We start from the raw sequence: 24,945 nt of genomic DNA on the forward strand, positions 1-24,945 counted from the left end.
GGCCGTACATCCACCCCCAATGGGTATCCAAGATGCCTGACAATGGAGCCACGGGAAACCACCTGTCCTTGCCAGCCTAGGGACTGTAAATCAGTCTCCGTACAACTGAGAATGGCTAACTTAAGGGCATTGATGCAAAGCCCAAAGGCCTGACCAAAGAGTGTCCAAACATCTAATGCCCTTCGAATGTTGTCCCTGTCCGCCTGCAAAATCATAAAGGTGTCATCAGCTAAAGATTGGCTAACGAAGTGTTGACCCAACGGAAGAGACAGCCCGGTCAGCTGAGCAGAGGCTGCCATGGAGGATAACATTGAAAGGACCGGGTGAGTCGCCAGGGCAAAGAAGAGAGGGCTCAAAGAACAACCCTGTCTGACCGAGCGTGCAAGGACAAATGGCTCTGTAACCCCACCATTAAGCATAACTCTGGAGGAAGCCTCAGCACTAATGGTGTAGATCAATCGGGACATTCGGGTACCAAAGCCCATAGCCGACATGAGGTCTGCAATGAAAGACCAGTCCACATAATCAAACGCCTTTTCCAAGTCCAATTGAATCAATACCACTTCCTGACCGGAGTGCCGCGCATAATCAATAGCCATTTGCACATTTAAGATATTATGCAGAATGTTGCGGCCCTTAATGAAACCATATTGGAGAGGATGCACAATAGCTGGAAGGTGCTTGTGAAGCCGATTCGCCAGCACTTTGGAGTAGATTTTATACATGGAGCCCATCAAAGAGATTGGTCTCCAATGTTGCAACTTTGACGGCGAAGGGACCTTGGGAATTAGTTTGATAAGGCCTTCTTTCCATGAGGAGGGCACGACCCCCGTTTCCCACACCTGCTGAAACATGGCCACCAATGGCTTCACCAACTGCGTGGCGGAGGTCTGAAAGAATTCATTAGTGAGGCCATCCCAGCCAGGACTTTTATCCTTCGGCAGATGCAACAAGACGTCCATAACCTCTTCCTCGCAAATATCCGTCTCCAACGTGGCTTGCATATCAACTGGAACCTGCCGGCGGACCAGATGATAGAAGACCGAGCGGGCCTGCGTAACCTGGCTAGAAGGCGAGGAAGAAGAACCAAGAAGTTCCATAAAATAGTTTCTGCACATAGTGACAATGGTCTGCGGATCCGTGACCATGCGACCTTCCGAATCCTGGAGTCTGGTCATATTTTCGCGAGCCGGAGACGCATGCAAGGCGCGAAAGAACTTATGAGACTGGCAGGCGCTATCTTGCAATGTGTCCGTCAAGTTGTGCAGCTTGGCCTGTTGATAAGATTTCAACTGAAACACTTGAATAAGATGGGCCAACCGCCTCTCCAGAGACAGCAGAAAATCATCATCAGGGGAATCCAGAAGCAAGGAACGGACTAGAGCCAGTAAGTCTTCTGCTGCATGTCGACGTTGGCGGCAAAGCGAGGCATAATGGATCCCATACTGGCGAGCAACCCGCTGCACATTAGAGAGCAGCCGTGCAAATGAAGGCAAGCCCTCAGAGGCGAAGTCCAATAAGAACCTCTCAATCAGCTGCTGCATATAGCCCTGGAAAATTGAATGCTTCAAATAAGAGGAGTTGAAACGTAAAGGGAGCCTATCCAGCAATTGCACAAAAGGTGCAATAGAATGTGCCCGCATCTCAAGCTGGAGGGGGAAATGATCCGACAACGCATATTGCTGCAAGACCTTCATTTCCAGCATCTCGGGAAGAAAATCATCGCCCTGCATGATATACATTCTGTCCAGTCGCGACCAGGTAGTTGCATATTGTGCGGAATGAAAAGTAAACCCTGAAAAAGAAGGGTGAAGCCACGACCAAAGATCTTACTTGAGTACGTGCAAAGCAAAGGAACTCCACACCCGGCTTTCCGGCGTATCCATTACCGAATGCCCTGAAGTGGACTGAGAAGAGTCAACACACATATTGAAATCTCCCATCAAAAACCCCCTTCGACCGAGTGACATGGAGCCCTGCAAAGTGGACCAAAGATCCCGTCGGGATGCGGGATCATTCGGAGCATAGAGGCCCAACACCCAGAAAATCTCTCCTTCAAATAAGACTTCGATCACCAAAAAGCGGCCCTGCACATCATTTTTAACAAGGACAGGCTGATATTTCTCATGGACAATCATCAGCACGCCCGAATAGTGCGTAGCAGGGGTTCCTGCATAAAATAGACGGAATCCATGACAATCCATCACTTTTCCTGCTTCACCGTGACTTTTGTGCTCAACTGCACACAATACATCCCACTGGTTCTCATGCAAGACGGTCCACATGGCATGTTGCTTATGGGGAGAGCAAATGCCTCGCACATTCCACGTGGCTATCTTCATGTATCCTCAAAGAAGGAAGTCAGGAACGAGGCGCCTGCTGCCTCGATTTCACCTTTTCCGCGAGAGCATCCAGGACACCCTCATCCAGAAAATCAGCCAATACTGCAAAAGAATTCTGGCGACCTGCTTTGGAGGTAGAAGGGAAATCCACTGCCTTGGGAGAGGGGCGGGGATAACGCCGATCCCAGGGTGTATTAACATTCCCTTTGGCATTGAACGCCAGCTTGGCAGGTGGGCCTTTGGGGCCGTCGGTATAGGCTCTCCTTGGAGACTGATTACGGGGGGCAGACGGGGCCGTAGGACGCGCAGCCTGCTGTGAAGTGGCCATTTCTTTCCGGCGCGTATACGTGCGCACGGAATCCTGGGAAGCGGGAGGCCCAGGATCTGCCAGGCCTGCATCCAACTTTTTACCTTTTTTGGGACGTGCCTCAATCCAGTCAGTGCGACGGGAATCCACACTCAGGACCTGTTGTTTACCTTTATCCATGACATGAGGAGACTGAAGGGCTTCCTGGGGCATGGCATCAAGCACCATGTCGTCCTTGGGCAGCACAACCTGCGCATCCTCCGAAGACGATTGCTTTTTAGGGCATTCGGCCATGAAATGCCCCAATTTACCACATGAAAAGCAGTGACCCGCAAAGTTGCCCCATTTTAAGCGAAAATACAAAGGATGCATGCCCGAAAAATTGAGGCGAAGCCACGCGGGCCTTTTCGTGGCCGTGTCCCATAGCATGCATAAACGGTTGCGGTTCATCGCCCTGAGGCTTGGGGGAACCAGCACTGTTCCCACAACTGCCATCGCATCCTTCAACATGGGCCAATAGACCGCCGGACAGTTTTCCACCTCCAGCCACACCGGGCATTCGCGTTGAAGCAGACGCTGGAAGTCGGCCATGGGGCGCCATGGCACAACATGGACCAAGCGGCGATCAAAGAATAGCGGTAACTTGGACAGGAGATCAGCGCGATGCGTTTCCGATTTCAGCAGGACCTCATAAAAGCCGCGAGGTCCAAGGAAGATCTCCTCAACAGACTCCCCTTGCAATAGATGGTGCAACCACTGGCGAATATGCGAAATCACTGGGATCCTGCCAGTGAAGAAAAGTATAACTGCACGGTCATAGAACACCGAGAAGGATCGCAAGACTGATTTGGGGTCCACCGTGGCTTCCAGCACATCATCCGTTCCCGCAACAGAAAAAGATTCGGTATTATGCTGGACATAATCGCCGAGCAGAGTATTGGCGAAGTCCAGCAAATGCTCCCAGTCAATTTCCTGCGAATCCACAGGATCCGAGGCCACTTGCGCATAGGAGCGTTCCGGAGGACTCATTGGCTCATCAGGCGTATGCTTGGAGCGTTTGCCGGCAGGCGGCAGTTCAGAACTCGGTGGCAACTCCTCCGTGCATGGCACCATATCTTCCGGCTCCTCTGCATCGGAATCAGGGCCAAGGGCTGCCACCGTCCGGTCAAGAAAATCCAAGTCCAGGCCAGCCATACTGCTGACTTCACACGCGGTGTCAAGGGGTCAGGCACAGGCGGTGCAGAGTTGCAGGGCGCTGCAGGTACCGGTGACGGGCAGCGTTGAACAGGCGGGGCAGACGTCAGGCGTGAGGCGGGCAGACGTCAGGCATCAGACGTCAGACGTCAGGTGCAGCAGGTAGAGGCAACGGGGAGCGTTCGACAAGCGTGGCGGACGTCAGCGTCTGACGAAGGCGGGCAGACGCTAGGTGTGGACGAAGGCGAGGGCAGGTACAGACGTCGTGGCAAGCGTGACAGGCGCAGGTAAGACAGGCGACGGTTGCTGCGACAGGCGTACGCAGGACAGGTGTAGACGGGCGCAGGGACAAAACGGGCGCAGCAACGAACGACAGGTTCAGCGTCTGGCAGCTGGCGTGGGGGAAGAAGATCCATAGACGACACGATCGACGCCGCGCTCTTCCGCGTCTTCAGCCATGGAAAGAGGTTGGCGACGGAGCAGGACGAGAAATGTTAGGGTTCAGAGATGGCGGACTGTCAAGACCTGGCGAGCCCGTTGACTCTCTCTCTCTCTCTCTCTCTCTCTCTCTCTCTCTCTCTCTCTCTCTCTCTCTCTCTCTCGGTCCCTCAAGCTCTTTGCACTTGAGTACTTGGAGGAGTCAGAGATCTCTCTCTCTCTCTCTTTTTTTTTTCGTAAAAGGTAATTGTATTAATTACGAAAAAAATACAAGATTACTAGATTACAAGATACATGATGACACAAAGCCATCATGTGAAGAGGTTCTCTCTTTCTTTCTCTTTCTCTTTTTTCTGATTACAAGATACACGAGGGCCCTAGGCCAACGTGTGGGGAAGCCCCGTAGTAATGCACTGAAAAGGTTACACCAATCATGGCAACGACCCAGAGGCAATTGCCATATGCCACGGATGCAAATCCTCCCGAGGGAGCAAGTCGGAGTGTCGGATGAGATCTAGCTGCCAATGCAAGAGCCCTTTAAGCCTGGCAATATGTCGCGGTACATTAGAGGCCGAATCAAAGAGAAAAGCATTGCGCGTGGTCCAAATGTGCCAGCATCCCCAATATCTGAAAAAGTGAAATAAGATCTTCTCTCTCTCTCTCTCTCTCTCTCTCTCTCTCTCTCTCTCTCTCTCATAATGGGAAATTATGTTAATCACATGAGTACAAGAGTCACAGAAAAGTAGCAAAAAAATTTGCCACATGCCAAGAAACTAATCCTCTTGAGGGAGAAGGCCAACATGTTGAACAGGATCCAATTACCAATGGAGAAGACCCTTCAGCCTAGTGACATGACTTTGAACCCCTGAGGCAAAATCAAAGATAAAGGCATTGTAGGTGACCCAATTGTGCCAACAGCCAGCAATATCTTTATATGTGGTTGTGTAGGAGTGGAATATTTTGCCTTGCCAAAGACCCATTTAGAATGATCCAAGAAAGGTCCCACCACAGCTCTCCAGTGGGACTAGATCTTCATGGCTAATAGGCACAAACGTTGTGCTGGAAAGGTTCCATGTTGATAGTACAAAAGAAATAGTTGCCATTAGAAGTACGGCACTTGGAAAGGGCCAAGCTGATCGGTAGACCACCAATCAGCATTTTCCAATGAAATACTTTGCATTTGAATGTAGCCTTATTGATCCACCCTTCCATAATAGTCAATTTCCACTAGGCCTTTCTTTTGTGGAGTTCTGAAACAGCATTGGCCTTATTCTCTAATCAAAAGATTGTAAATTTGGTTAACTAAAGCACCCTCCAAATGCAGCCGAGCTGCAAGTCTCTAATCCTGCCAAGAATGATCCAAGAATCAAGAGTGGGGAAGGGCTGGTGATGCAGTTGAATGCAGCCTTATTGATCCACCCTTTCATAATAGTCATTTCCCACCAGGTCTTGCTTTTGTAGAGCCTCTAGACAACAGTGGCCTTGTTCTTTGATCAAAAGATGATAAATTTGGTTAATTCAAGCACCCTCCAAATGTAGCCGAGCCACAAGTCTACAATCCTACCAAGAATGATTTGAAGCAAGGGTGGGGAAGGGCTGTTGATCCTGCAAGTGCACTGAGATTATGTCCCACAAATCATAATACCCATGGCACATCCAAAAAAACCTGTCTAGCTGTGTGGAAAGACATCAGCACTCTGCAAGCTGACAAAGTCATATATACAATAGAAACCAAAACCTGATGTGCTATCCGATTGAACTTGGAGTGATCATCTTGTTTTCCTTCCCAAGAGAGCATCTTAGGCACAACCAACAACTAAATCTGCAAGGAATTAGCATGTAATGTATCCTCCATTGGATGCCAATTAACCTTTTGAAGGACAACCTTCCATGAGTATACCAAATGGATCAAGAGAAAAAAAAAAGAAACTGACAATTGGGAGTTAGTATTGAGCATGTGTCACCAGGTATTCCCATGCACAACTCTTTGGCCTTTAAGGAAAAAATGATAGAGACCTAGGGGTGATGAGCAACACACAAAGCTTAAGTTAATGACCAACGGAGAGTAACCATGTCAGTCTCAATATCCAAAACAGCCCCATCACCATGCTTTTTGGAGTACAAACATGGCTCCATGCCTTGTCCAAATGCAACCAACCCGCAAGTCTCCAATCTTGTCAAGAATGATCTGAATCAAGGGTGAGGAAGGGCTGGTGATCCTGCAATTTGGCTGAAATCATTTCCCACAAATCTGAATACCCATGGGGGATCTAGAAAACCCATTTGGCTGTGTGGAAAGACATCAGCAGTCTACAAGCTGACAAAGTCATATATACAATAGAAATCGAGCCTAGCTATGCCATCCAACTGAGCTTGCAGTGATCATCTTCTTTTCATTCCCAAGAGAGCAGCTGAATCATAACCAACAACTCAATTTACAGGGAATTAGCATGCAATCTACCCTTTTTTGGATGCCAATCCACCTTCTAAAGGACAACCTCCCATGAGCATACCAAATGGACCAAGGGAACAGAAGAAGAACCCGACAGCTGGAAGTTAGTATTGAGCATGTGCCACCAAAATCTGGAGTTTTAGTATTCCCATGCACAACCTTCCAATCTTTAAGAAAAAAAAGGACAAGAGAGACCCAGGGATGATGACCAACACACATGGCTTAAAATAACGACCAATGGAGAGCAACCATGACAGTCTGAACATTCAAAACAGCCCCATCTCCCATGCTTTTTCGACTACATTTGGGTAAGTGAAGCCAAAGGTGTGAGATTCATTTTCAAAGACCAATGAGAGAGGGATGCCCTCTTGTCTCTTCTTCATTTGCCTATGGTGTGGCTAGACTGTAATCTCCAAAGGTGGTTGAATAGAAATAGCTACTGCAACTTTTCTTTAGTATTGCTTGGGCTATATAGTAGAGCCCAAACTGATCTCCAAGCTCGAAGAATACTAGTTGCAAAGCTCACCTAAAGACCGCTCCCAAATCTTCCTCCAAGTTAGGGTGCGATGCTTCTCCAGTTGCTCCTTGCAATGGAGAGATGTCTAGCAATGGACTTCAATCGTAAAGTTCTTAATGAGACACTTCACATGTCCTATGGGAGACATAGACAAGGCCAATCAGAAGTGATGTACCACATAGGCATGAGCAATACTTGAATTATCACCACCACTCCATTTTGACAGATATTATTAAGTTGTGGTTTATTCTAGAAGCTTTTGTCTGATGCTCAATCGTAATGATGCAAGCTGGTTCTCTACAATGATTGTCCCGAAACCTCACACAACTCTCACAAAGGACCCAACTAAGTTACGCATTTGATCCTCAATGTGGTTCTTGGGATTCACATATACTGGTTTGCTTTTCTAGGAGAGGCTTTAGGGCCTTAGAGGTGCTAGGACTATGGTAGAGATAGTAAAGATGTGCCTGAGGAGTAGTGAGCACATACAAACATGTTGTAGACGTGGATTGGTCTCTCTTGTAGAGGTGTGCTTCTTGATGTGATTTGTACCAACAGAGAGAAGTTTCACCTTGATTGTGGAGGAGGATAGGCTCATGAGAGAGGACTTGGAGTATAGAGAGCAGGGAAGTTACTCTCAGCCCTAGGGAAATCCCTATGAAGAAAATTCCTATATCAGGTTTTTCAACGCCCCTATAAACAAACCCGTGTATACATTCTTGAGGTAGTTTAGGGAACTCCCTAATGTATAAAATGCCCTTCTTACTGAAGGGTCTCTATAAATCATGTCATATGTTCACTCTGTGACATGATCCTTTTTTTTTTTTTAATTACAGCATCAGGCTCTTGGCACAAGATCAAAGTCGCAGCTCAACGCAGCAGCAAATGATATGTAGACCCTGATCCAGTTACTGCTATTGTCTCGTTTGTGCCATAAGAGACCATCCTAAGGGCTCTCCTCCATAATGCATGGGCTTTGGGACAATCTCAGAATCAGTGTATTAAGGTCTTTTCTACCTCTCTACATCTCACACATGCTACAAGATCTCTACCATAACAAAGCCATGAGTCAATTGCACAACACCTGTGTTATTAACTAGATGAAGAGGTAGATCTTCCAAGGTCTGAAATATCATCTAAAGTCCTCCAAAAATCTTTCAAGAAGGGTGGAGAGATGCCTTCTTTGCGCCAATGCTGAGTGGCTGCTGCCTCTCTCAGTTCTTGCTCACCTTAATCCTTCTTCCTAAACCCATTGTGTGTACTGTTTGTGCCAGTTGGAGGTGGCTGCTGGCTTGCTCTGATATTCCCCGGCTGTATCCTCCTCCCCAGCTTGATAGTGTCGCCAAAGAAGGCCACATCACATGGCCTCTCCCTCCACACCCACTCTCTTGATCCCATTGTAAGCTTTGTAAAGGCCTCTGATAAACCCAATGTCTCCGTCCATCTACAAGGCAAGTGGTTGGCTGGGTCAATGTGCTAGTTCCTTTGAAAGTGAGCCACTACTCTGATTCTTTGTCTAGAGCATCCTATGAAACTTTGTAAGGTTCAAGTCCTCTTGCTGGGGGTATTTATCCTCCTCTACCAAAAATGTGAATGTTGTGTCTCTACTAGTTGCAATGACCGTTTGAAGGATGTCCCCTTTGGAAAACAGACCAACTGAGAATGTTTTTTATCCATCCACCACTTAGGAGGTACTCCCTCTGTCATAGCCTCAATCATAGCCCTGGCTCCCTTGAAATCCTTGTAGTCTCTATCTGTGAATATCCTACATTAGCTCCTAAAATGTGAATTAGTCTCCCATTGAGATAGTAACCTATACAAAGAATCTTCCCCAAGATAGGTGAGCCTCTGTCCAAGAGTGTGACCCAACTCTGATCTCAAAATGGTGATTGAAGAGAAGGGGCTGTCTTCTCTTCTCTTCAGCTGTAGCGTGTGGTAGCTAATGAAGGCCAGATGAATAGATTTCCATGCTCTGATAATAGCAACTGCAAATTTGACCTCAAAACTCTTCCCTACGTCTTTGGTCCTAATCTCCTAAAAAGTCCAGTGTAAATGTTGAGCTGCCATGGTCCTCCATGTGTAGGTGTAATAGACTGAGACCTCCCTATCAAAAGCTTCTTTTGAGGCTCCTTGCCTGGTAGAAGACCTCTGAAAATAAGCCCAGGCAATTAGGCTTTGCTTTGGCAATTTGGCTCTATGATCCCCAAGCCTCCTCTAGATGTGGGCTGTGTGATGATATCCCAAGCCAGGTTCGCTCTAGTCTGCCTCCCATATCCTCGTGACCAAATAAAGTCCTTGATAAGGCACTTCACTTGGCTTGCAAGACCTGGAGAATATCCAACAAGAAGTGATGTACCACATGGTTGTAAGAAAAACTTGGTAACCACTGCTCTCCCTACTAAAGAGGGCTCTCCAAGCTCCAACACAATAGCTTTTGTCCAATGCTCAAAAGAAGAGGTGCCAACTTCTTTGAGGTGATGTCAATCCCCACATGGCATCCAAAGATATCTCACCACGGCTCTACAAGGAACACAAGTGAAATCCTCATGGGGTTGCCATTTCGACTTCCTAGTGTCGCATATCAAAAAGCCAATGGATTTGTGCCGATTAATGAAGGCATCTACTACTTTGCAAAAATTTCCATGGCCATTGCAAAGGCCCTGAGGTTACTCTTATCCCCATCTAAATAAACTGTTGTGTCCTGAACAAATTCCACAACAAAAGCCTCCTCAAACTCAAGGATGGGTAACTTGAAGCATCTGATATCCATAGATCTGTTTCTCAAGAAGGAGATTATAGCCTTTGCTACAGATAGAAACAAAAAGTGGGGCTATTGGACAACCGTGTCTCACTAATTGCTGGATGTTGAATCTCTCTCCTCTGGCCCCTTTGTTCATAACTTGGCTATGTATTTTGGAGTGGAGAGCTGCTACTCCCCTAACCCATTGCTCTGGGAGCCATCCTGAGCATCATGCCCTCTAAGAACTCCCAATCCACACGGTCATATGCCTTCTTAATATCGAGGAGCACAAACATGTTGGTTCTTGGATTGAGCCGCGGTGGTGGGCTCCCAAATGTGAAGATGTTGCAATCTCAAATGAAGCCAGTCTAGGTGGGATAAATAATATATCTGAGAGCCATCCTGAGCATCCTGCCCTCTAAGAACTCCCAATCCACACGATCATATGCCTTCTCAATATCGAGAAGGAGCACAAACATCTTGGTTCTTGGATTGAGCCATGGTGGTGGGCTCCCAAATGTGAAGATGTTGTCCAATATGTTGCAATCTCAAATGAAGCCAGTCTAGGTGGGATGAATAATATAACTTGCACCAATGAGCTAGTGTGAGATTGATTGCCTTTGCAAGGATCTCATAGGTAGTCTCAAGAAAAGTGATCAGCCTCCACTGCGTGATCTCCAATCTGTCACCACTTCCCTTGTGAATGAGGTGAATTAGTCTTTTAAAAAGTCTCTCTAGCATAACCCTTGATGCCATGATCTCTTGGAAAGTTGAGATAGAGCCTGTGCTGATGAGATTCCAGGAACTCATAAAGGACTTATCCGGTCCATCTTCTCATGGATACTTGCCAAAGGGTAGTGCCAGAAGTGCCTTCTCCAACTCCTTTGTGAAAAGGGCCATCAAAGGTCTACTCATCCTATCCGTGACCACCCTCTTAGTGCTCAGATCTCTCTATCCCTCTCATAACCCAAGGTTCTACTCGCAAATTCTAGCAAGGCTGTGTAGTACCATGTAGCCATATGTCTTGCTTCCAGAGGGCCTTGTGTAATGGATCCATCAGCGTTCTTGAGTCTTCTTGTGGTATGAAAAAATCTCTATTAGCCTTATCCTCAGACTAGGTCTAGAAGGAACCTGTACTCTGATTTGGCTTCCTTCATGGCATCAATCACTACTCCGGTAATATGCATCCTCTTAGCCACTCATTTGCACCCTTGAGGTATCTCCTCCTCCCTTTGTAGTGCAGCCAATAATGCTCTAGTGGTCCTCTCCTTCTTTAGAAGGCCTTGTGGCCTCCTTTATGAAGAGAATTGATCTCCTATAGACTTGAATCCACAGGGTATGCACTTGAGTCCTCTGCCTCCTGCTTGCTTTCCTGTCTCGCATTGACCTCCTCAACATGCTATGTGTCAAGGAGGTGTGATGGGATCAATTCTCATGATTCTACCTGATGACAAAGAAATGTTGAAGGCAATGGTGCATTGGTGGCTTGTGGTACCTCCTAGGGGATTGTTGTTATCCCTATGTGTCAGTTGATGACCAAGGAGTGCTAAAGATAGTGGTGTGCCCGCAACTTGTGGTACCTCTTGGGGAACAGTTGGTGTCACTACCTCTCTAGGTTGTGTCATTATAATTTGAGGAGCTATCACTGTTTGTGGATGTGGAATCTTTGTCTCCTTGGTGATGGGAGGAATATTTGTAGAGGCTACAAGAGGTGGAGGTGGCACCACACAAGCTGCTAGCCTAAGATCTTTGACCACTCTCCATTGTTCCTTTACTTGTGTCTGTTGCTCTAGGCCTCTTTGCTCCTGTCCATGTCTCATCTTAGTGTGCTCTCTCTCTCTTGCTGGCATTTATTTCTTTTTTTGGCATGATGCCATCTCTTGCATTCTTCCTCACTCCTCCAAGGCCTAGGTCTGCTGGCCCCCCTTGTTTCTGAAGGCGACCTACCACTATTGTGATCTAGGGTGGCATTTCACTGCAAGATGTGCAATCACCTGGAAGAAAGGCACTAGCCAAGGAGTTACATATATGACACTGGGTAGATGAAGAAGCCCCTTGTGGACAAAGGTTATCCTAACAATCCAGGTTTGAGTATGTAGGGGCTCTATAGGCACAATGACTCTCACCAATGGATATTGGTGTGGGGTCTCTGAGACAGCATCAGCAAAGGCCTAACATGGCCAAAGGTGTTACTAACCTCGGACAGGTATGGAGTTGAGTAGTCATCGAGGCTAGGAAAGGAGATGTTGGTGACATTGCCATCCCTGAGAGAACAGTAGGCTTGGCTCTCAATCCATCTACCAAAATATGCCACTTTGTTGAGTGGACTAGTGGCTAGCATTGCCTCCATCTTCTCAGATGAGTTGAACTTAAGCTTGAAGCATCCCTTTCCTCAAGGTACCACACATATGACCTTGGCTTGGGTGCCAGTGAGTGCTGCTTGGATGGAGTCCTTTAGGATGCAAATGGGAGGGCAGTATCCAACTAGTAGGCTAGAGAAGATGCCTCAATGGCCATCACTCTATCCCTGAGTGCATGCTCTATGTCTAAAGTGAAGCGAATCAGTGGGAAAACATCAGTGGTAGAAGTGGGGGGGGCTACACTAGAGCCCTCTAGTGGTGGTAGAGGATCGTCTGGGGTCTCGTGTGACTCGTTGGCTTCCAGTTCTAAGGTGCTAGTGCTATCTAGATGACTGGTGCAGATCTCTATTGTGGTGATTAATGCATGTGAGGGGGGCTGTGCTAAGCTAGGGGGCATGGATGTAGCTTGGGCAAGGAACCAGATAAAATCTGCAAAGGTGGATGAAGCTGAAGACATATGCATTTGTGGAGTGTAAACATGGCTTTAAGCTTAGACTGAAAGGAGTGCCTAGACTCGGAAACTTTGCTGCATTGTTGAGGTCCTATACAAACTTATTTTGTATCTTTGCCTGAGAAGATTTTTCTGAGGTGTTTATTGATAGATTTTCAGCAGTCCAGTCTCTCTTTCATGCCATGTGATTGACAGCATTTATTTGGTTTTAGTTTTCAATAATATAGTTAAAAATAGCACATGTTTTTACAGGAAGTGACACCTCCCACCCCCCCCCCCCCCCCCCCCCCCCCCCCCCCCCCCGCCATGCACCTCTTCCCTCTTTCTTTCCTTTCCCTTGCTTTTTTCCCCCTAATCCCCTTGTTGTATTTTCTTTACCTTGGCTCATAGCTGAGGTGATTTTAAGAAATGACATTTATTGGGACAAAAAGGTGGCAGTCATTGAGCAGCTTAATGAGCTAGAATGTTCTTTAGTGTAGAAGAATCAATGGAGCATATGCAAACCATCATTGTTGCGGTGTAGGAGAAAACATCAATGCTGAAGGACAGTTTTTGCACAACTCTAATTGTATGGAAAATCAAACTCAACAACCAGGAAGCCAGGTAACACATACAATCTTTCTCCTATTCATGTTTTATCCTAATTACATCATTAAATCACTCGGAGAAGAAATATGTTTTACTGCTTAACCAGTTCTGATGCGATGACTTGTTTAATGTTTGTTAGAGTCTCTATTCATACTTTTATAACATTTGCACATTAAGGTTGATCAGCCATGGGTGATTCAGTTTCTTTCTTTCTTTCTAAAGAAAAGAAAATCTATTGATAATAACTCAGAAAGAACCCTTAACATAAAATACAAAGTATATAATAAGCCTTGTAAGGGTCTACAAAAGTGTATCATAATTGCAATGTTTGGGTAAGCAGCCACTCTGGTGGGCTGGAATCCTAGGCCCTATGTGACTCAAAGTGGAAGAAGGTGCCATAGTTCCCAGTCTGAAATTCAAATAAAAGCCATCTGTCCTCCTCATATGCTTAGAGTCACCCTGCAATCTCTCCCATCTCCCATGGAGTGTGTGGATAATCTGTGTCCATATCCTAGAGAGACTCTTTACAGTAAAATATCCTATAGATGAATGGCATGGATGCACATTTCAACCTTAATATCCTAGAAGCCCCTGTGAATTCTAGGCTGCCATGGTTCTCCAAGTGTAGGTGTAATGGAGTGCTAAGTTGCCATGGTCCTCCAAGAGTAGTGTAATGGACTCTAATCTCCATAGCAATAGCTTCTTCCAAGGCTCATTGCTTGGGAGAAGTCCCCTAAATAAGCTTGACCAATAGGGATTTGCTAAGGCAATCTAGGCCATTACCTCTAGCTTCAAACTATCTTGGGTAAGCTTTTGAGGTATCATTGTCTCTGGTAAGCTTTTGATGTATCGTTGTATCTTAATAGAATCTCTCTTTTCCTTGAGGAAAAAAATCCTAAAGAAGAGGGTTGATATTATACAAACCATGATTTTTGTATTATTTGAGATTAGAGTCGGGCAGACAGAGAACATATTTGTCATGGGGAAGGTTCACTCCACAAGTCCGTGTGTCTGTGGGAGACTGGTTTGCATTCTAGGAACTAAGCACAAGAAACTCAGAGACAGAGACTATAGGCTCCAAGTGGAGCAAGATTCATGATTGACATCGTGACAAAGGGAGTTCCACCAGATTGACAGAGACTATAGGCTCCAAGGGGAGCAAGATTCATGATTGACGTCATGAGACGAAGGGAGCTCCACCAGATTGGCGGACTGATATAGGCACTTCTCAGACTTAGATCGGCTCTTCTGCAGAGGGTACATTCTTCTAGCAGTCATTGTGACCAACAGAGACTAGACATTCACTTCCATGGTTGAGTAGGATGGCCGCCTCCAGCAAGAGGACCTTGACTAGACAGCATTCATCGGATGCTCCAAACAGAGGATTAGAGTAGTGGCACACATCAAGAGGAAGTGACACATTGATCCAGACCTAGCCACTTGTCATGTAGAAGGATGGAGGTATTGGGCTTATCAAAGGGAGCCTCTATAGACATTACATTGGGATCCAGAAGAGTGAGTATGGAGGGATCTGTTCCTTGGTAGAGTATGTGACACGGTGTTCTTTGGCTACACTAGTAGGCTGGGGAGAAGGATATAGATGAGCAGGATCAGAGCACAGCCAGCAGCAACCACCCCCCCATTGACATAGATAGGAAATCTCAGATGAGTGCTTATATGACTTTTCAACTAGGCTACATGACAGCTTTAGACCTAGGAAGATATCTCTCTTCCTATGGCTTGTAAGCTCACAGGAGCTTAGTGGTTGGCACTTTGCTTGGATGCAATAGATGCAGCCAGCCAGAGGACACTCAGAGACACTACCTATGGGACTGACCTAGAGCCAAAGAGGTATGGAGGAGAGGCTTTAGGATGATATTTCAGGCCATAGCAAAGACCATAGTGGTGACCTGGGGAGACTACAACATGGGTCACAGATAGAGGCCCAACCTGTTGCTATGAGGATGTTCAAGGGAATTTTTCTTTAGTCATCATTAGACAGCATCTGAGCAGGATCCCCACTCCAGAGACTACTCGCAGGCACAGTGGACCCAAGGACACTGTCACAGATAGGAGCTGATTGCTAAAATCATAACTTCGTGCATCTGGAGTGTGAGATGCAGTCATGTTATTGACCTTCAGGAAGTATCCACAGGAGAGACTATCCAAGATTTGGAGCATTCTTCGCATGAGGGGAGAGGATTTGGTGATGTACTTAGTTACTCTTTACAAAGTTCCTTGTACTTTGTATTTAACCTCAAGTTCTTCACCAACATATTAGTAATAAGATTTTCTTTTTCTGAAAAAAAGATATACAAACCATGGAAAAGTTTTGGGAGCATGGCAACTTTGGATCACATAATACAACACAAATAGTGTTTTTCCATTATATGTCTCATGCCTGAGAGGCAGTGTTATATAATGACCATTATGGGGTCTTTTCCCCCAGAAAGTTGAACCTTTCTAATTACGTCAGTGGCAACAAACATTACTAGGACAATATACAAAAAATCTTATGGAGAACATCAAGTATAAGAAGTATAAATAGTGTCAGTTTGGTGCTCTATGAATAAAGTGCCAAGAAGAAGGTGCTTGAATCGAAGTACTTAGGAAGGCCTCTTGTATCCCCCTCATGCACTCTTAAGTCACCCTGTGACCTCCCACATCTGCCTCTAAGGGTATGAATGATCTATCCAAAGATCAGTAAGTCTCCAATATCATGCTGTGTTGCTGATTCATGGCCTTACTGTATCTTGTAGTCCAGATCAACCAAGTAAAGATACTACAAATAGTCTTGTGCATGTGCCAATGTCTTACATTCTACTCTGTGAGCAAAGCCCAGAGTGTGTCTGCTGCCCAGTGATGTGATCAGATAAACACTTCGAAAATTCTCATAACCACAAGTTGCCTATCTGTCTATAACCCATCACAAGTTGCAATCGTCTCTCCATGAGTGCCTTAAACAACCGATCTAACAGCTCTCTTCCATACATCCAAGGCAGAAGCATAGACACAAATGTGATGTTGAACCCCCTCCATGAGCGACGGGCCAGAACTGACAGGGTGGAAATAGAGGGATCTTTTCTTGGCACAAAAAGGGAAAGAAAAGTACTTAATCATCTCCCAAGGCCACAGTGCACATGGCTTGGCTGGCTTGCAAATAATGCTGCAGTTAAAGCAAAGATGATAGGAGTCTCTGTCGTGATATTGGTGCTTTCCTTTCGATTTTTTCTTAACATACTATGGGTGACTGCAAAGTTTTGGAGGGTTGAGGAACTTTGCAATGATAAATCTAGGGTTTTTATTTGTCTTAACGAGCTTGTTTCTAAACTACCCGGCCCAGGAAGTTTCATCTTTTAATCTGCCTCTACTAGAGAAGTTGTTGATGACCACAAATACAGAGAAGTTGTCCATTCATATATACGTGAGGTGTTAGAGTGTTTAAAAGAGCAACAGCTTCTAGAGCCAAAGCCCATCCATAATTTGTTCAATTTTATGGGAAGTTCAAAATTTCTTTTTTTTCTTTTGCTCCTAGTTACTACCATTAAGCTAGTTTTTGCCAAACTAGAAGACATCTTTTCAAAGGAAACATATTATTAAAGCATCGGTCCACTTTGATTGCATCAAGTGGTGCACCCAACCTCCATGCTGCAGTGAGTCAGGATGTGAGGGATTGCTACCCAACTCATAGTAATAAGCCCATCTCCATAGCAAAGTCCTAGAGCTGCAGGCCACATTTTTAGGAAATGCTCTCCTTGTGCAAATCAGCTGCGGTACGATCTAAATATACACAAGAGAGGGAGGATCATGCTGTATTTCTGGACTCACAAAGACATGCACGACATCTATGTGAGGGCTTGCCATCTACCACAATGTTAGAAGGAAGTCCTGAAGGAGTAGAAATTAGAAATTCAAAAAGACACACTTCTACCATGGTTTTGAAAGCAATGATGATCCTTGCTACAAGGATTTTAGAATCAGTGGCGACAAAACATTTTGGGGGCTTTGTATGTAAAATTTTTATCTACCAAGGTTTGCATGTGAAAATTCTAAAATGACCCCTGGAGTAAGAGGCCCATTTGAACTAGACAAGGAATCAATAAGAAACTGATCTACAAGAATTCATCCCAGGTTTTCTGAGTTGTTTGCTTTGACATTGAGCCAGTGATGAGAACTTTCGGCTTTGCTACCTGTCAAAACAATGTTCTCTTACCTTGCCAATGAACTACATATCACACATTGAATCAATGGTGCATCCGAGCTTGTTTCCCTTGTTGACACCCCTGTTTGCTCCATTTATGGCCTCAAATTACCACCAGCTTCAGCCTTGGAAGTAGCCTTATGGGGTGCGAGACCTTTCCTTCCATGTTACAAGGTTTCAGCAATGAAATTCTCTCTTTTCACCTGCAAGTATTTATGTTCTTCATTGAGGTTTTTTACAGAGATGTATACTGTATAATTAACTGTATTTTACATGGAAATAACTTTCTTGAGTTGATTTTTTATTTGTTAAACTGTCTCTCCTTTCCCTGCTATTTTGCACCACAGATTGTATCTTCAGGGATGAGTTCCGCATTCCCAAAATGCTGTTCTGGATGGACAAGTGGTGGTGAAATGAGCAGTTGTAAAGGATGTTGTAATCAAGGTCATAATGTCATTGCATTAAAAAGAAAGCTTCGCGTGGAAGGAGCTGCAGCCAAGTATCATGGACGACCCAACGTAGTTGAAGATGTTACACACAAGGTTTTTCCTCCACAACCTTGAAATCCTAAAAATATGACAACATTCCTTGCGTTACGTACATCTGTGTATTCCTTGAAACGGATTTGAGATCTCGATTAACATCTGTATACCTAATACTCCAATATGCCAACTAGTGTTTTTGGTGATATCCATGTCTCTCAACATCTACCTTGTCATTGTCCATCCTAATGACTCAATTCAGCTTAGCATGAATTAGCTGCATCTTAGGTGCCTCAGCCATGCACTAGCCTATGCAAATCAATATCTTGAATCTCCTAGTTTTGTGAGTTTTTATGAGGAGCATTTTCACATAACTTGTTGCCAGAGGCCAAATTTTCAATAGAAAAGGTATACACATATAATGCTCCTATCTACAAACCTGGACCTTGCGTATTGAACATATTATGTTATTTTGTGCCTCTACGGAAGTATGTCCCTGTCTCAACTTGAATCAAAGAAATGGCATGTTTCTTGTTCTGAAAGTAAAGGTATTTCAAAAAGGGCGACAAGATCATTCCGGTGAAACACCTCTCCATGCCAATTGGTGATCTTGGTGAAACCCATATTCCACTCTCAATTTCTCTCTCTCCATTTTCCATTCTAATGACTCGGTTCAGCTCAAGATGGTTGAGCTGCATGTTAGATGTGTCAGCCGTGCTCTAGTCTTATGCAAACAAACATCTTGAATATCTTTGTGCTGCCAAAGTTTGTATGAGGAGCATAATGCCAAAGAGGTGTACATGTCTAGTGTCTATCATTGTAGTCTATCATGTAGCATGACCACCTAGAAGAGAGCATGTCCATGTAGTTCTATGTAGTTTTGACACGTGCCCAAGTACAAAACCCTTAGCTGGAATGGCTTGTTGAATGAATTATTTGCAAAGTGTGTAGATGCGCTTGCACCACCTTGACCTCTATTTGTCAGGAAGTTTGCAAAATGGCGATTATGCTTGATTCTTAGAAAGTGGGAGCTATCAAATTGCTACCTAAGGTGCCTCACCTTCCTCTCTCAAATATTTGTGACAAAGTTTCAATGAATAGTATGTATAATATTTTTTCCAAGGTGCTCGCTCATAGATTGCATAAACACCTCCCGAGCAATATTTTTCATAATATTCTCAATGTACAGATAGGCATGGATTATGCGTAGTATACAAATCAAGAGTTAGTGATAGTTTAGTTGGACTTCGAGAAAACTTTTGATCATTTGGATTGGTCTTTTATGGCCTGTTCTTGTAGAAGATGGATTTTGGACCCAATTAATTTCACTCAATACTATCAGTCAAGGCTTGTCTGCATGAGTGATGCTCAATGGAGGTGTTATAAAGCTGTTCTCACTATTAAATCCATTAGACAAGGGTGTACTTTGAGCCTTTTGTCCCTTGCTCTTGCAACGTATTCCATTTTGAGGATGTTATCCCATCTAGTAGAAAATGGTAAGGTGATGGGATTGTCTCTCCCTTGGCAACAACAATATAGGGGAAACCTTCATGCTCTTAATGGGGACAATGTTCACGACCCATAGACATATGAGAATTATGTACTTTAGCTTCAAGGTCACATATTAAAATCCACTAATCAGCTCCCATAAGCTGCACAGAACAAGATTTACTTGCAATTCATTTGGCCAGGGAAGGTGGTAACACAAGGCAGCATTACAAGACACTTGAAATATATGAAGGGTATGCCTGCCTAAGCAACTACTCGATTGGATTTCAACTCATATCATGGAAAATTTTGTTTACTAGAACTCACTTGCATGGCCTTTCCGTGTAGCCTCCAGAGTTTTCCAAATGATTATGTTACCCATGATCTCATATTACTTACCATTGCTACCCTCATCAAAGACTTTCTTGCTGGAATTCCTATGATTATATATGTATAGGGGGTGGTGCAATTTTAGATGTGGAGACATATGTGACAACCCTTAGATGGACTTTGTTCAATGCCATGTGTATTCAGAAGCCCTATGTTTCCATTGCTAGATTCTTTCTGAAATACACGGGTATTTTGCATGGCAACACACTTGAATTCAGCCCTCATGGTGGCATATGCTTAAGGTTGATCAGCCCATATGGTTGAAATCCTCCCCATTCAGACTCTTTGCTTGTTTGACAACCCTTCCCTTCCTTGGACTTGGGACACCCTTGGCATGATTCAAAAATTAATAATTAGTTGATCATAGAATGAGCATTAGCAAATCAGATATGTCATTTGCTTATCAAGGATTATGCATGGTTAATGATAAGGTCAATTCCTTATGAGTTCTTTGCAAGGGCAAACCTTGGTGGAAATCTAAGGCCAATGTGGCCTATGAGACCATACCTATACATACAATGAAGAGTATCTCTTGTCTTTTAAAAAAAAGATAAAAGGCATGCCTGTGAGACCGAATGTTAGGCAATATTCTATGTAACTATATGCATGTAGTGCAACTATAAACAATATAGCTAAAAAGAAGAACAAAAAAGGTAGAAATGTTCTTTTTCTTAGTGAAGTATCTCCCTTTGCTGGAAATGTAGCTCTCTATGGCTAAGGTGTCTCAGCATCTATCTTTTATGGGGCTCAATGATATACCTCTAATCTATCTATGATAAGGGTGTTTCGATCTCCTCTCGTATGGACATGGGTGTCTTACTCGACTGAGTGCTAGTGCTCTATCCAAGCAAATATCCCTTGAAGATGAAGCTCCTCTACTTTGATTGTGTGGCAGTGAAAAAGTTATAGTTGAAAGCAAATTTTTAAGCTAAATTTTGTAGGATTTTTAAAGTGCTTTTGCAGATCTTGCAACTCATTTGGAGCACGACATGAAGAAAGGAGACTCAAAGAATGTCCCTTTTACAAGGTAGTCAAGGTGTTAGACATAGAGCATTTTAAAGCTGGAAGTGGATCCGAGTGTAAAATCAACCTTGTAGGTAGTGGGGGAGTCCCATCAAATTCATCTAAAAACCATACATTTGGATGCCAACTTTATGTCAAAATGGCCTTGCTTTGAGGGGAGAGGGGGAGGGCCAATGTATTATCAATAAATGGATGATTTTGGAGGGATAAATACCCTGGTTTGAAAAGTCACAAACAGTAGAAAGGGGAAAATATGGCCGATGTGGATTCTTTTTGACATCAAGTGTCTCTATCACCTTGCCCTTTCTTTGTTTGCCTTTTTTTTTTTTTTTTTGAGGTAAGAGGTAGGGATTATCTATGATATGTTACAAGGATTCGATGCTAAGATTTGCACTAAGGATTGAGCGGTTTTCTTGAGAGGGATTCATTTGTTGCTTTCCCCTTTCTCGAGGGTGCTCATAAGTTGAACTTGAGTCATTTTAGCTAGTCTGATGATCAATAGGTGTTAGCCTTTCTTGTGTAAGGTAGCTATCCTAGGTCTCGGACCCTCGCTAGGTTCATGTCATGATGAAGTCCTAGAGTGGGTGCTAAGCTGACATTTGAGCAATTGCATATGGACTAAAATTACTTAAAAGTCTCATCATGAATAACAAAAAGAGGCTAGAAGATACTCATTGCCTTGTGAGGGCTTGGTAGATTTTTGGATGGAGGCGTAGAAAGTGAAAAGCAATGAATGGAGTACTATATTGAAGCATATTGAAGGCTTTCTTGGTGTGTTAGTGACTATTCATAGCGTCAATAGTTGTGATCTATACGCATAGGTTATGGTATTTGCAATTTTTTAAAGGGCTTATATTTTGTGCATAGTTTGTTCTCGTGATAATTTATTATGTTTTTATGGAATGGATATGGTTAAGTTCTTTTTTTCTATGGCAATCTCTAAGAAATTTTGATGAAAATGGTTTTTTCATGAGAAAAATGGCTAAAAATAGTGGAAAATACATTAAACATATAATTAAAATATGATAAAAATACAATAAATTGCAAATAATTCATAGAAATTCCTTGGTGTGTTAATGATCATAAAACATGTCATATCTCACTCATAAAACACCAAAAATGAGGGGAAAACCCCAAGTTATAGCAAGAAATGATGGTTCAATAGCATGAGATTAGCCTTAAGGTACCAGCCATTATGCCTAGAATTAAAAAGGAACATAATAAACTAATCCCTATTAACCCTGTCCCCAGACTGAGTCCAAAAAGAGGCTCTCGCATGAAATATGTACTCCAATCTAGCTTCCTTCATGGAGTCAACCACTACCCTGGCGGTATGCATCCTCTCAAACTATCCATCTACATCCTAGCCGTCTCTTCTCCTCCCTCTGTAAGGCAACCAATGATGCCCTACCAACTCTTTCCTTCTCTAGAAGCCTCTATCTCCTCCTTGTGGCCTCCTCTCTGAAGAGGGAACTAATCTCTTGTAGGCTCTCATCCAAGTCACCAACTGCCCGTCCAGCTGAGAAGGGTCTAGATCTCCAACATTGTGTGATTGTGTCTCTAAGATCATCCTCATAAAACAAGTGCTCTGGAATCCTCACATTGGAATGGGATCCCCCTACTTTCTCAAAAAGAAGTAACTGAATTGGTGAGTGGTCCGAGAGGGTCGTGCCAGGTATGATGCCTGTAAGGCCACCTCAGGCCCAGTCATCCACATAGAATCAATCAATCCTAGAGAAAGTCTTGGCATCTATCGCCCTATCTCTCCTGGAGAACTGAAGTGAGCCTATGGTCCTACCAAACTCTGTTGTGAACCATGGGTCTTGGCCTCTAATCTCGAATAAGAACTCCTCCCAAGCAGCCTGCTCTCCTCCCCTAATGATTTATGTGCATTTGCCTCTCCTATCCTCAAGAGCCTTCACCATGTTAAAGTCACCCCCTACCATCCAGTGATCAACCTGTGGTAGTGGTCCAAAACTGTCTCCTGTCTCGTTGGCCATTCGGGGCATAAATGGCCAACAAACCAATGACTGCCTCCACTCTCATCAAGACCCACATGGCTCTCCCTAGAATCAGAATACCCCGGCCTTGTACCGACTGAGTCCACTGCTCCCCAACACATATGCATACTTCAGCCTGTATCTCGGTAGCACCTACAGCTGGTGCCCAGTAAGTGTGACTCTGACCTGGCAGTAGCTTCTTGCAACATCAGGATATCCTGTCTGTTGAAAGATGGTACTCCTGTAACATAAGAAAATCAGAAAGCCCCCGTAAATGGAGGGAATCCTAATAGTCTGGGGAAGGCAATGCAAAGACACTGTGGGTATTATCACTTGGACCGAAGGGTATCTATGTGGGCCTTCTAAGACTACATCAGCAAAAGTCCTATCCCTCTGTATGACGTGGCCAAATGCATTGCCAATCTCCAAGAGGTATGGCGTAAAATACTCATCAAGCCTAGGAAAAGAAATGGTGATGACAGTGCCATCTCCAAGCAAGGAATAGTCTCATCCCTTGATCCATCTATCTAAGTATGCTACTAAGGTCCTGACATCAAGCGGGCTAGTAGCGAGCGCTGCCTCCATCTGCTCAGGTGAGCTGAAATAGGGTCTAAAGCATCCCTTTCCAAGGGGCACCACTCGCGTGATCTTGGCCGGTGTGCCTGTAAGAGCACACTGGATGGAGTCCTTAAGACTGTGGATTGGTGGACGATCTCCAACCATTCTGCAGGCCAAGGATGATGCTTCTAGGGTTGACACTCTCTCCCTGAGTGCCAACTCTGTGTCTGAAGCAAAGTGGATGGATGGGAAGGCATCGGCCGAGTGTATGCAAGGGGCTGCACTGGAACCCCTTGGGGATGGTGGAGGACCATCGACTGCAATCTCGAGCGATACACTAGCTCCATGTGTCGGCGGTGTGGGTGCTTTGTGGTTTGTTGGCGTAGGGTATAGCCATTGGTCTACCTGTTGAGGTTGTGCAGGGGAAGGGGAGATGGAGATTGCTTATGCAAGGAATCTTACAAAGGCTATAAGGGTGGATAAGGAGGCTGAGAAAGTGTCCATGGTTGCGAAGCGAGGAGAGTGCGGGCAAAGCAAGTTGAGGCGTGGTAGGTAGGGCAATTGTTGTGAGCCAAGGAGGCGGTTGTGATGGGATAGAGGAGGCGGCTATGATAGGATGCGGCAGTGGTAGTCGGCCAATAGGTGTCATGAGGTTTAATGTGATAAACCTTATCTTGATGTTGGGGCAGGCCTGATGGTGACGTGTGTCTATGACATGTCAAGTCAACGGGTAGGTCAAGGTGTATCTGTGCATGGCCAGGGCAGGTAGCATGTTGACGTGGCACCAAAGACTGACAATCAAGAGGAGCTCCAGGTCAGCGCCACAATGATTGATGGCTAAAACAAGTCTTTGCAGTCCAAGTGGAAGCCGACAAGTAGAAAGCGAAACTCAACTTCTTAGTAATCCCCATGGATGATTTTGAAGTGATATTGGGCTTAGAATTCTATGACAAGTATGTCATTGCAATGTTTGGTAAAGGTGTGAATGAAATGATTCTAGATATGCAAGGAGAAGGCGTCAGAGTGCCATGTGAAAGAATGCAGCTACCTGGCAGGACCCCAATCAAGGTGCAAATGAAGGAGAATAAGCCAGGAGTATCATGCCAAACAGTAAAACCAACTGCAAACCAACCAAAGGGCCAGACCCAAAAAGCACCGGTCCAAGGGACCGTTATCAGGCCACGTATCATGACATGCAGTGCAAAGCAAGTCGAAAAATCAGTCAAGTAAGGAGATATGGTCTATCTGTGTATGATCCGACCAATTGAAGAAGAAGAAAATGGCAAGAAACCCAAACAACAGAATAGGAACACAGAGGTGGTAGAAATACTTGAAGAATTCAAAGATGTAATGCCAACCGAGCTACCCAAGGGTCTACCACCCAGGCGAGATGTGGATCCAAGATTGAGCTGAT

At 44.7% G+C, this 24,945-nt stretch overlaps 1 protein-coding gene across 1 annotated transcript in view; it reads left to right on the forward strand.

Annotated features, from left to right (window-relative positions):
• The window catches only part of LOC148018260 (uncharacterized), a 286,664-nt gene that overhangs the window by 240,242 nt on the left and 21,477 nt on the right, over nt 1-24,945 (forward strand). The window contains exons 18-19 of the mRNA XM_087661879.1: nt 13,281-13,404; nt 17,938-18,132. Of these exons, the coding sequence (XP_087518005.1) occupies nt 13,281-13,404; nt 17,938-18,132 (319 nt within the window). The remainder of the gene's footprint in view (nt 1-13,280; nt 13,405-17,937; nt 18,133-24,945) is intronic.

The sequence above is a fragment of the Lygodium microphyllum genome, chromosome 21, assembly GCF_053477565.2.
Source record: "Lygodium microphyllum isolate KBCC chromosome 21, Lygodium_microphyllum_v1.1.10, whole genome shotgun sequence".
Taxonomy (NCBI): Eukaryota; Viridiplantae; Streptophyta; class Polypodiopsida; order Schizaeales; family Lygodiaceae; genus Lygodium; species Lygodium microphyllum.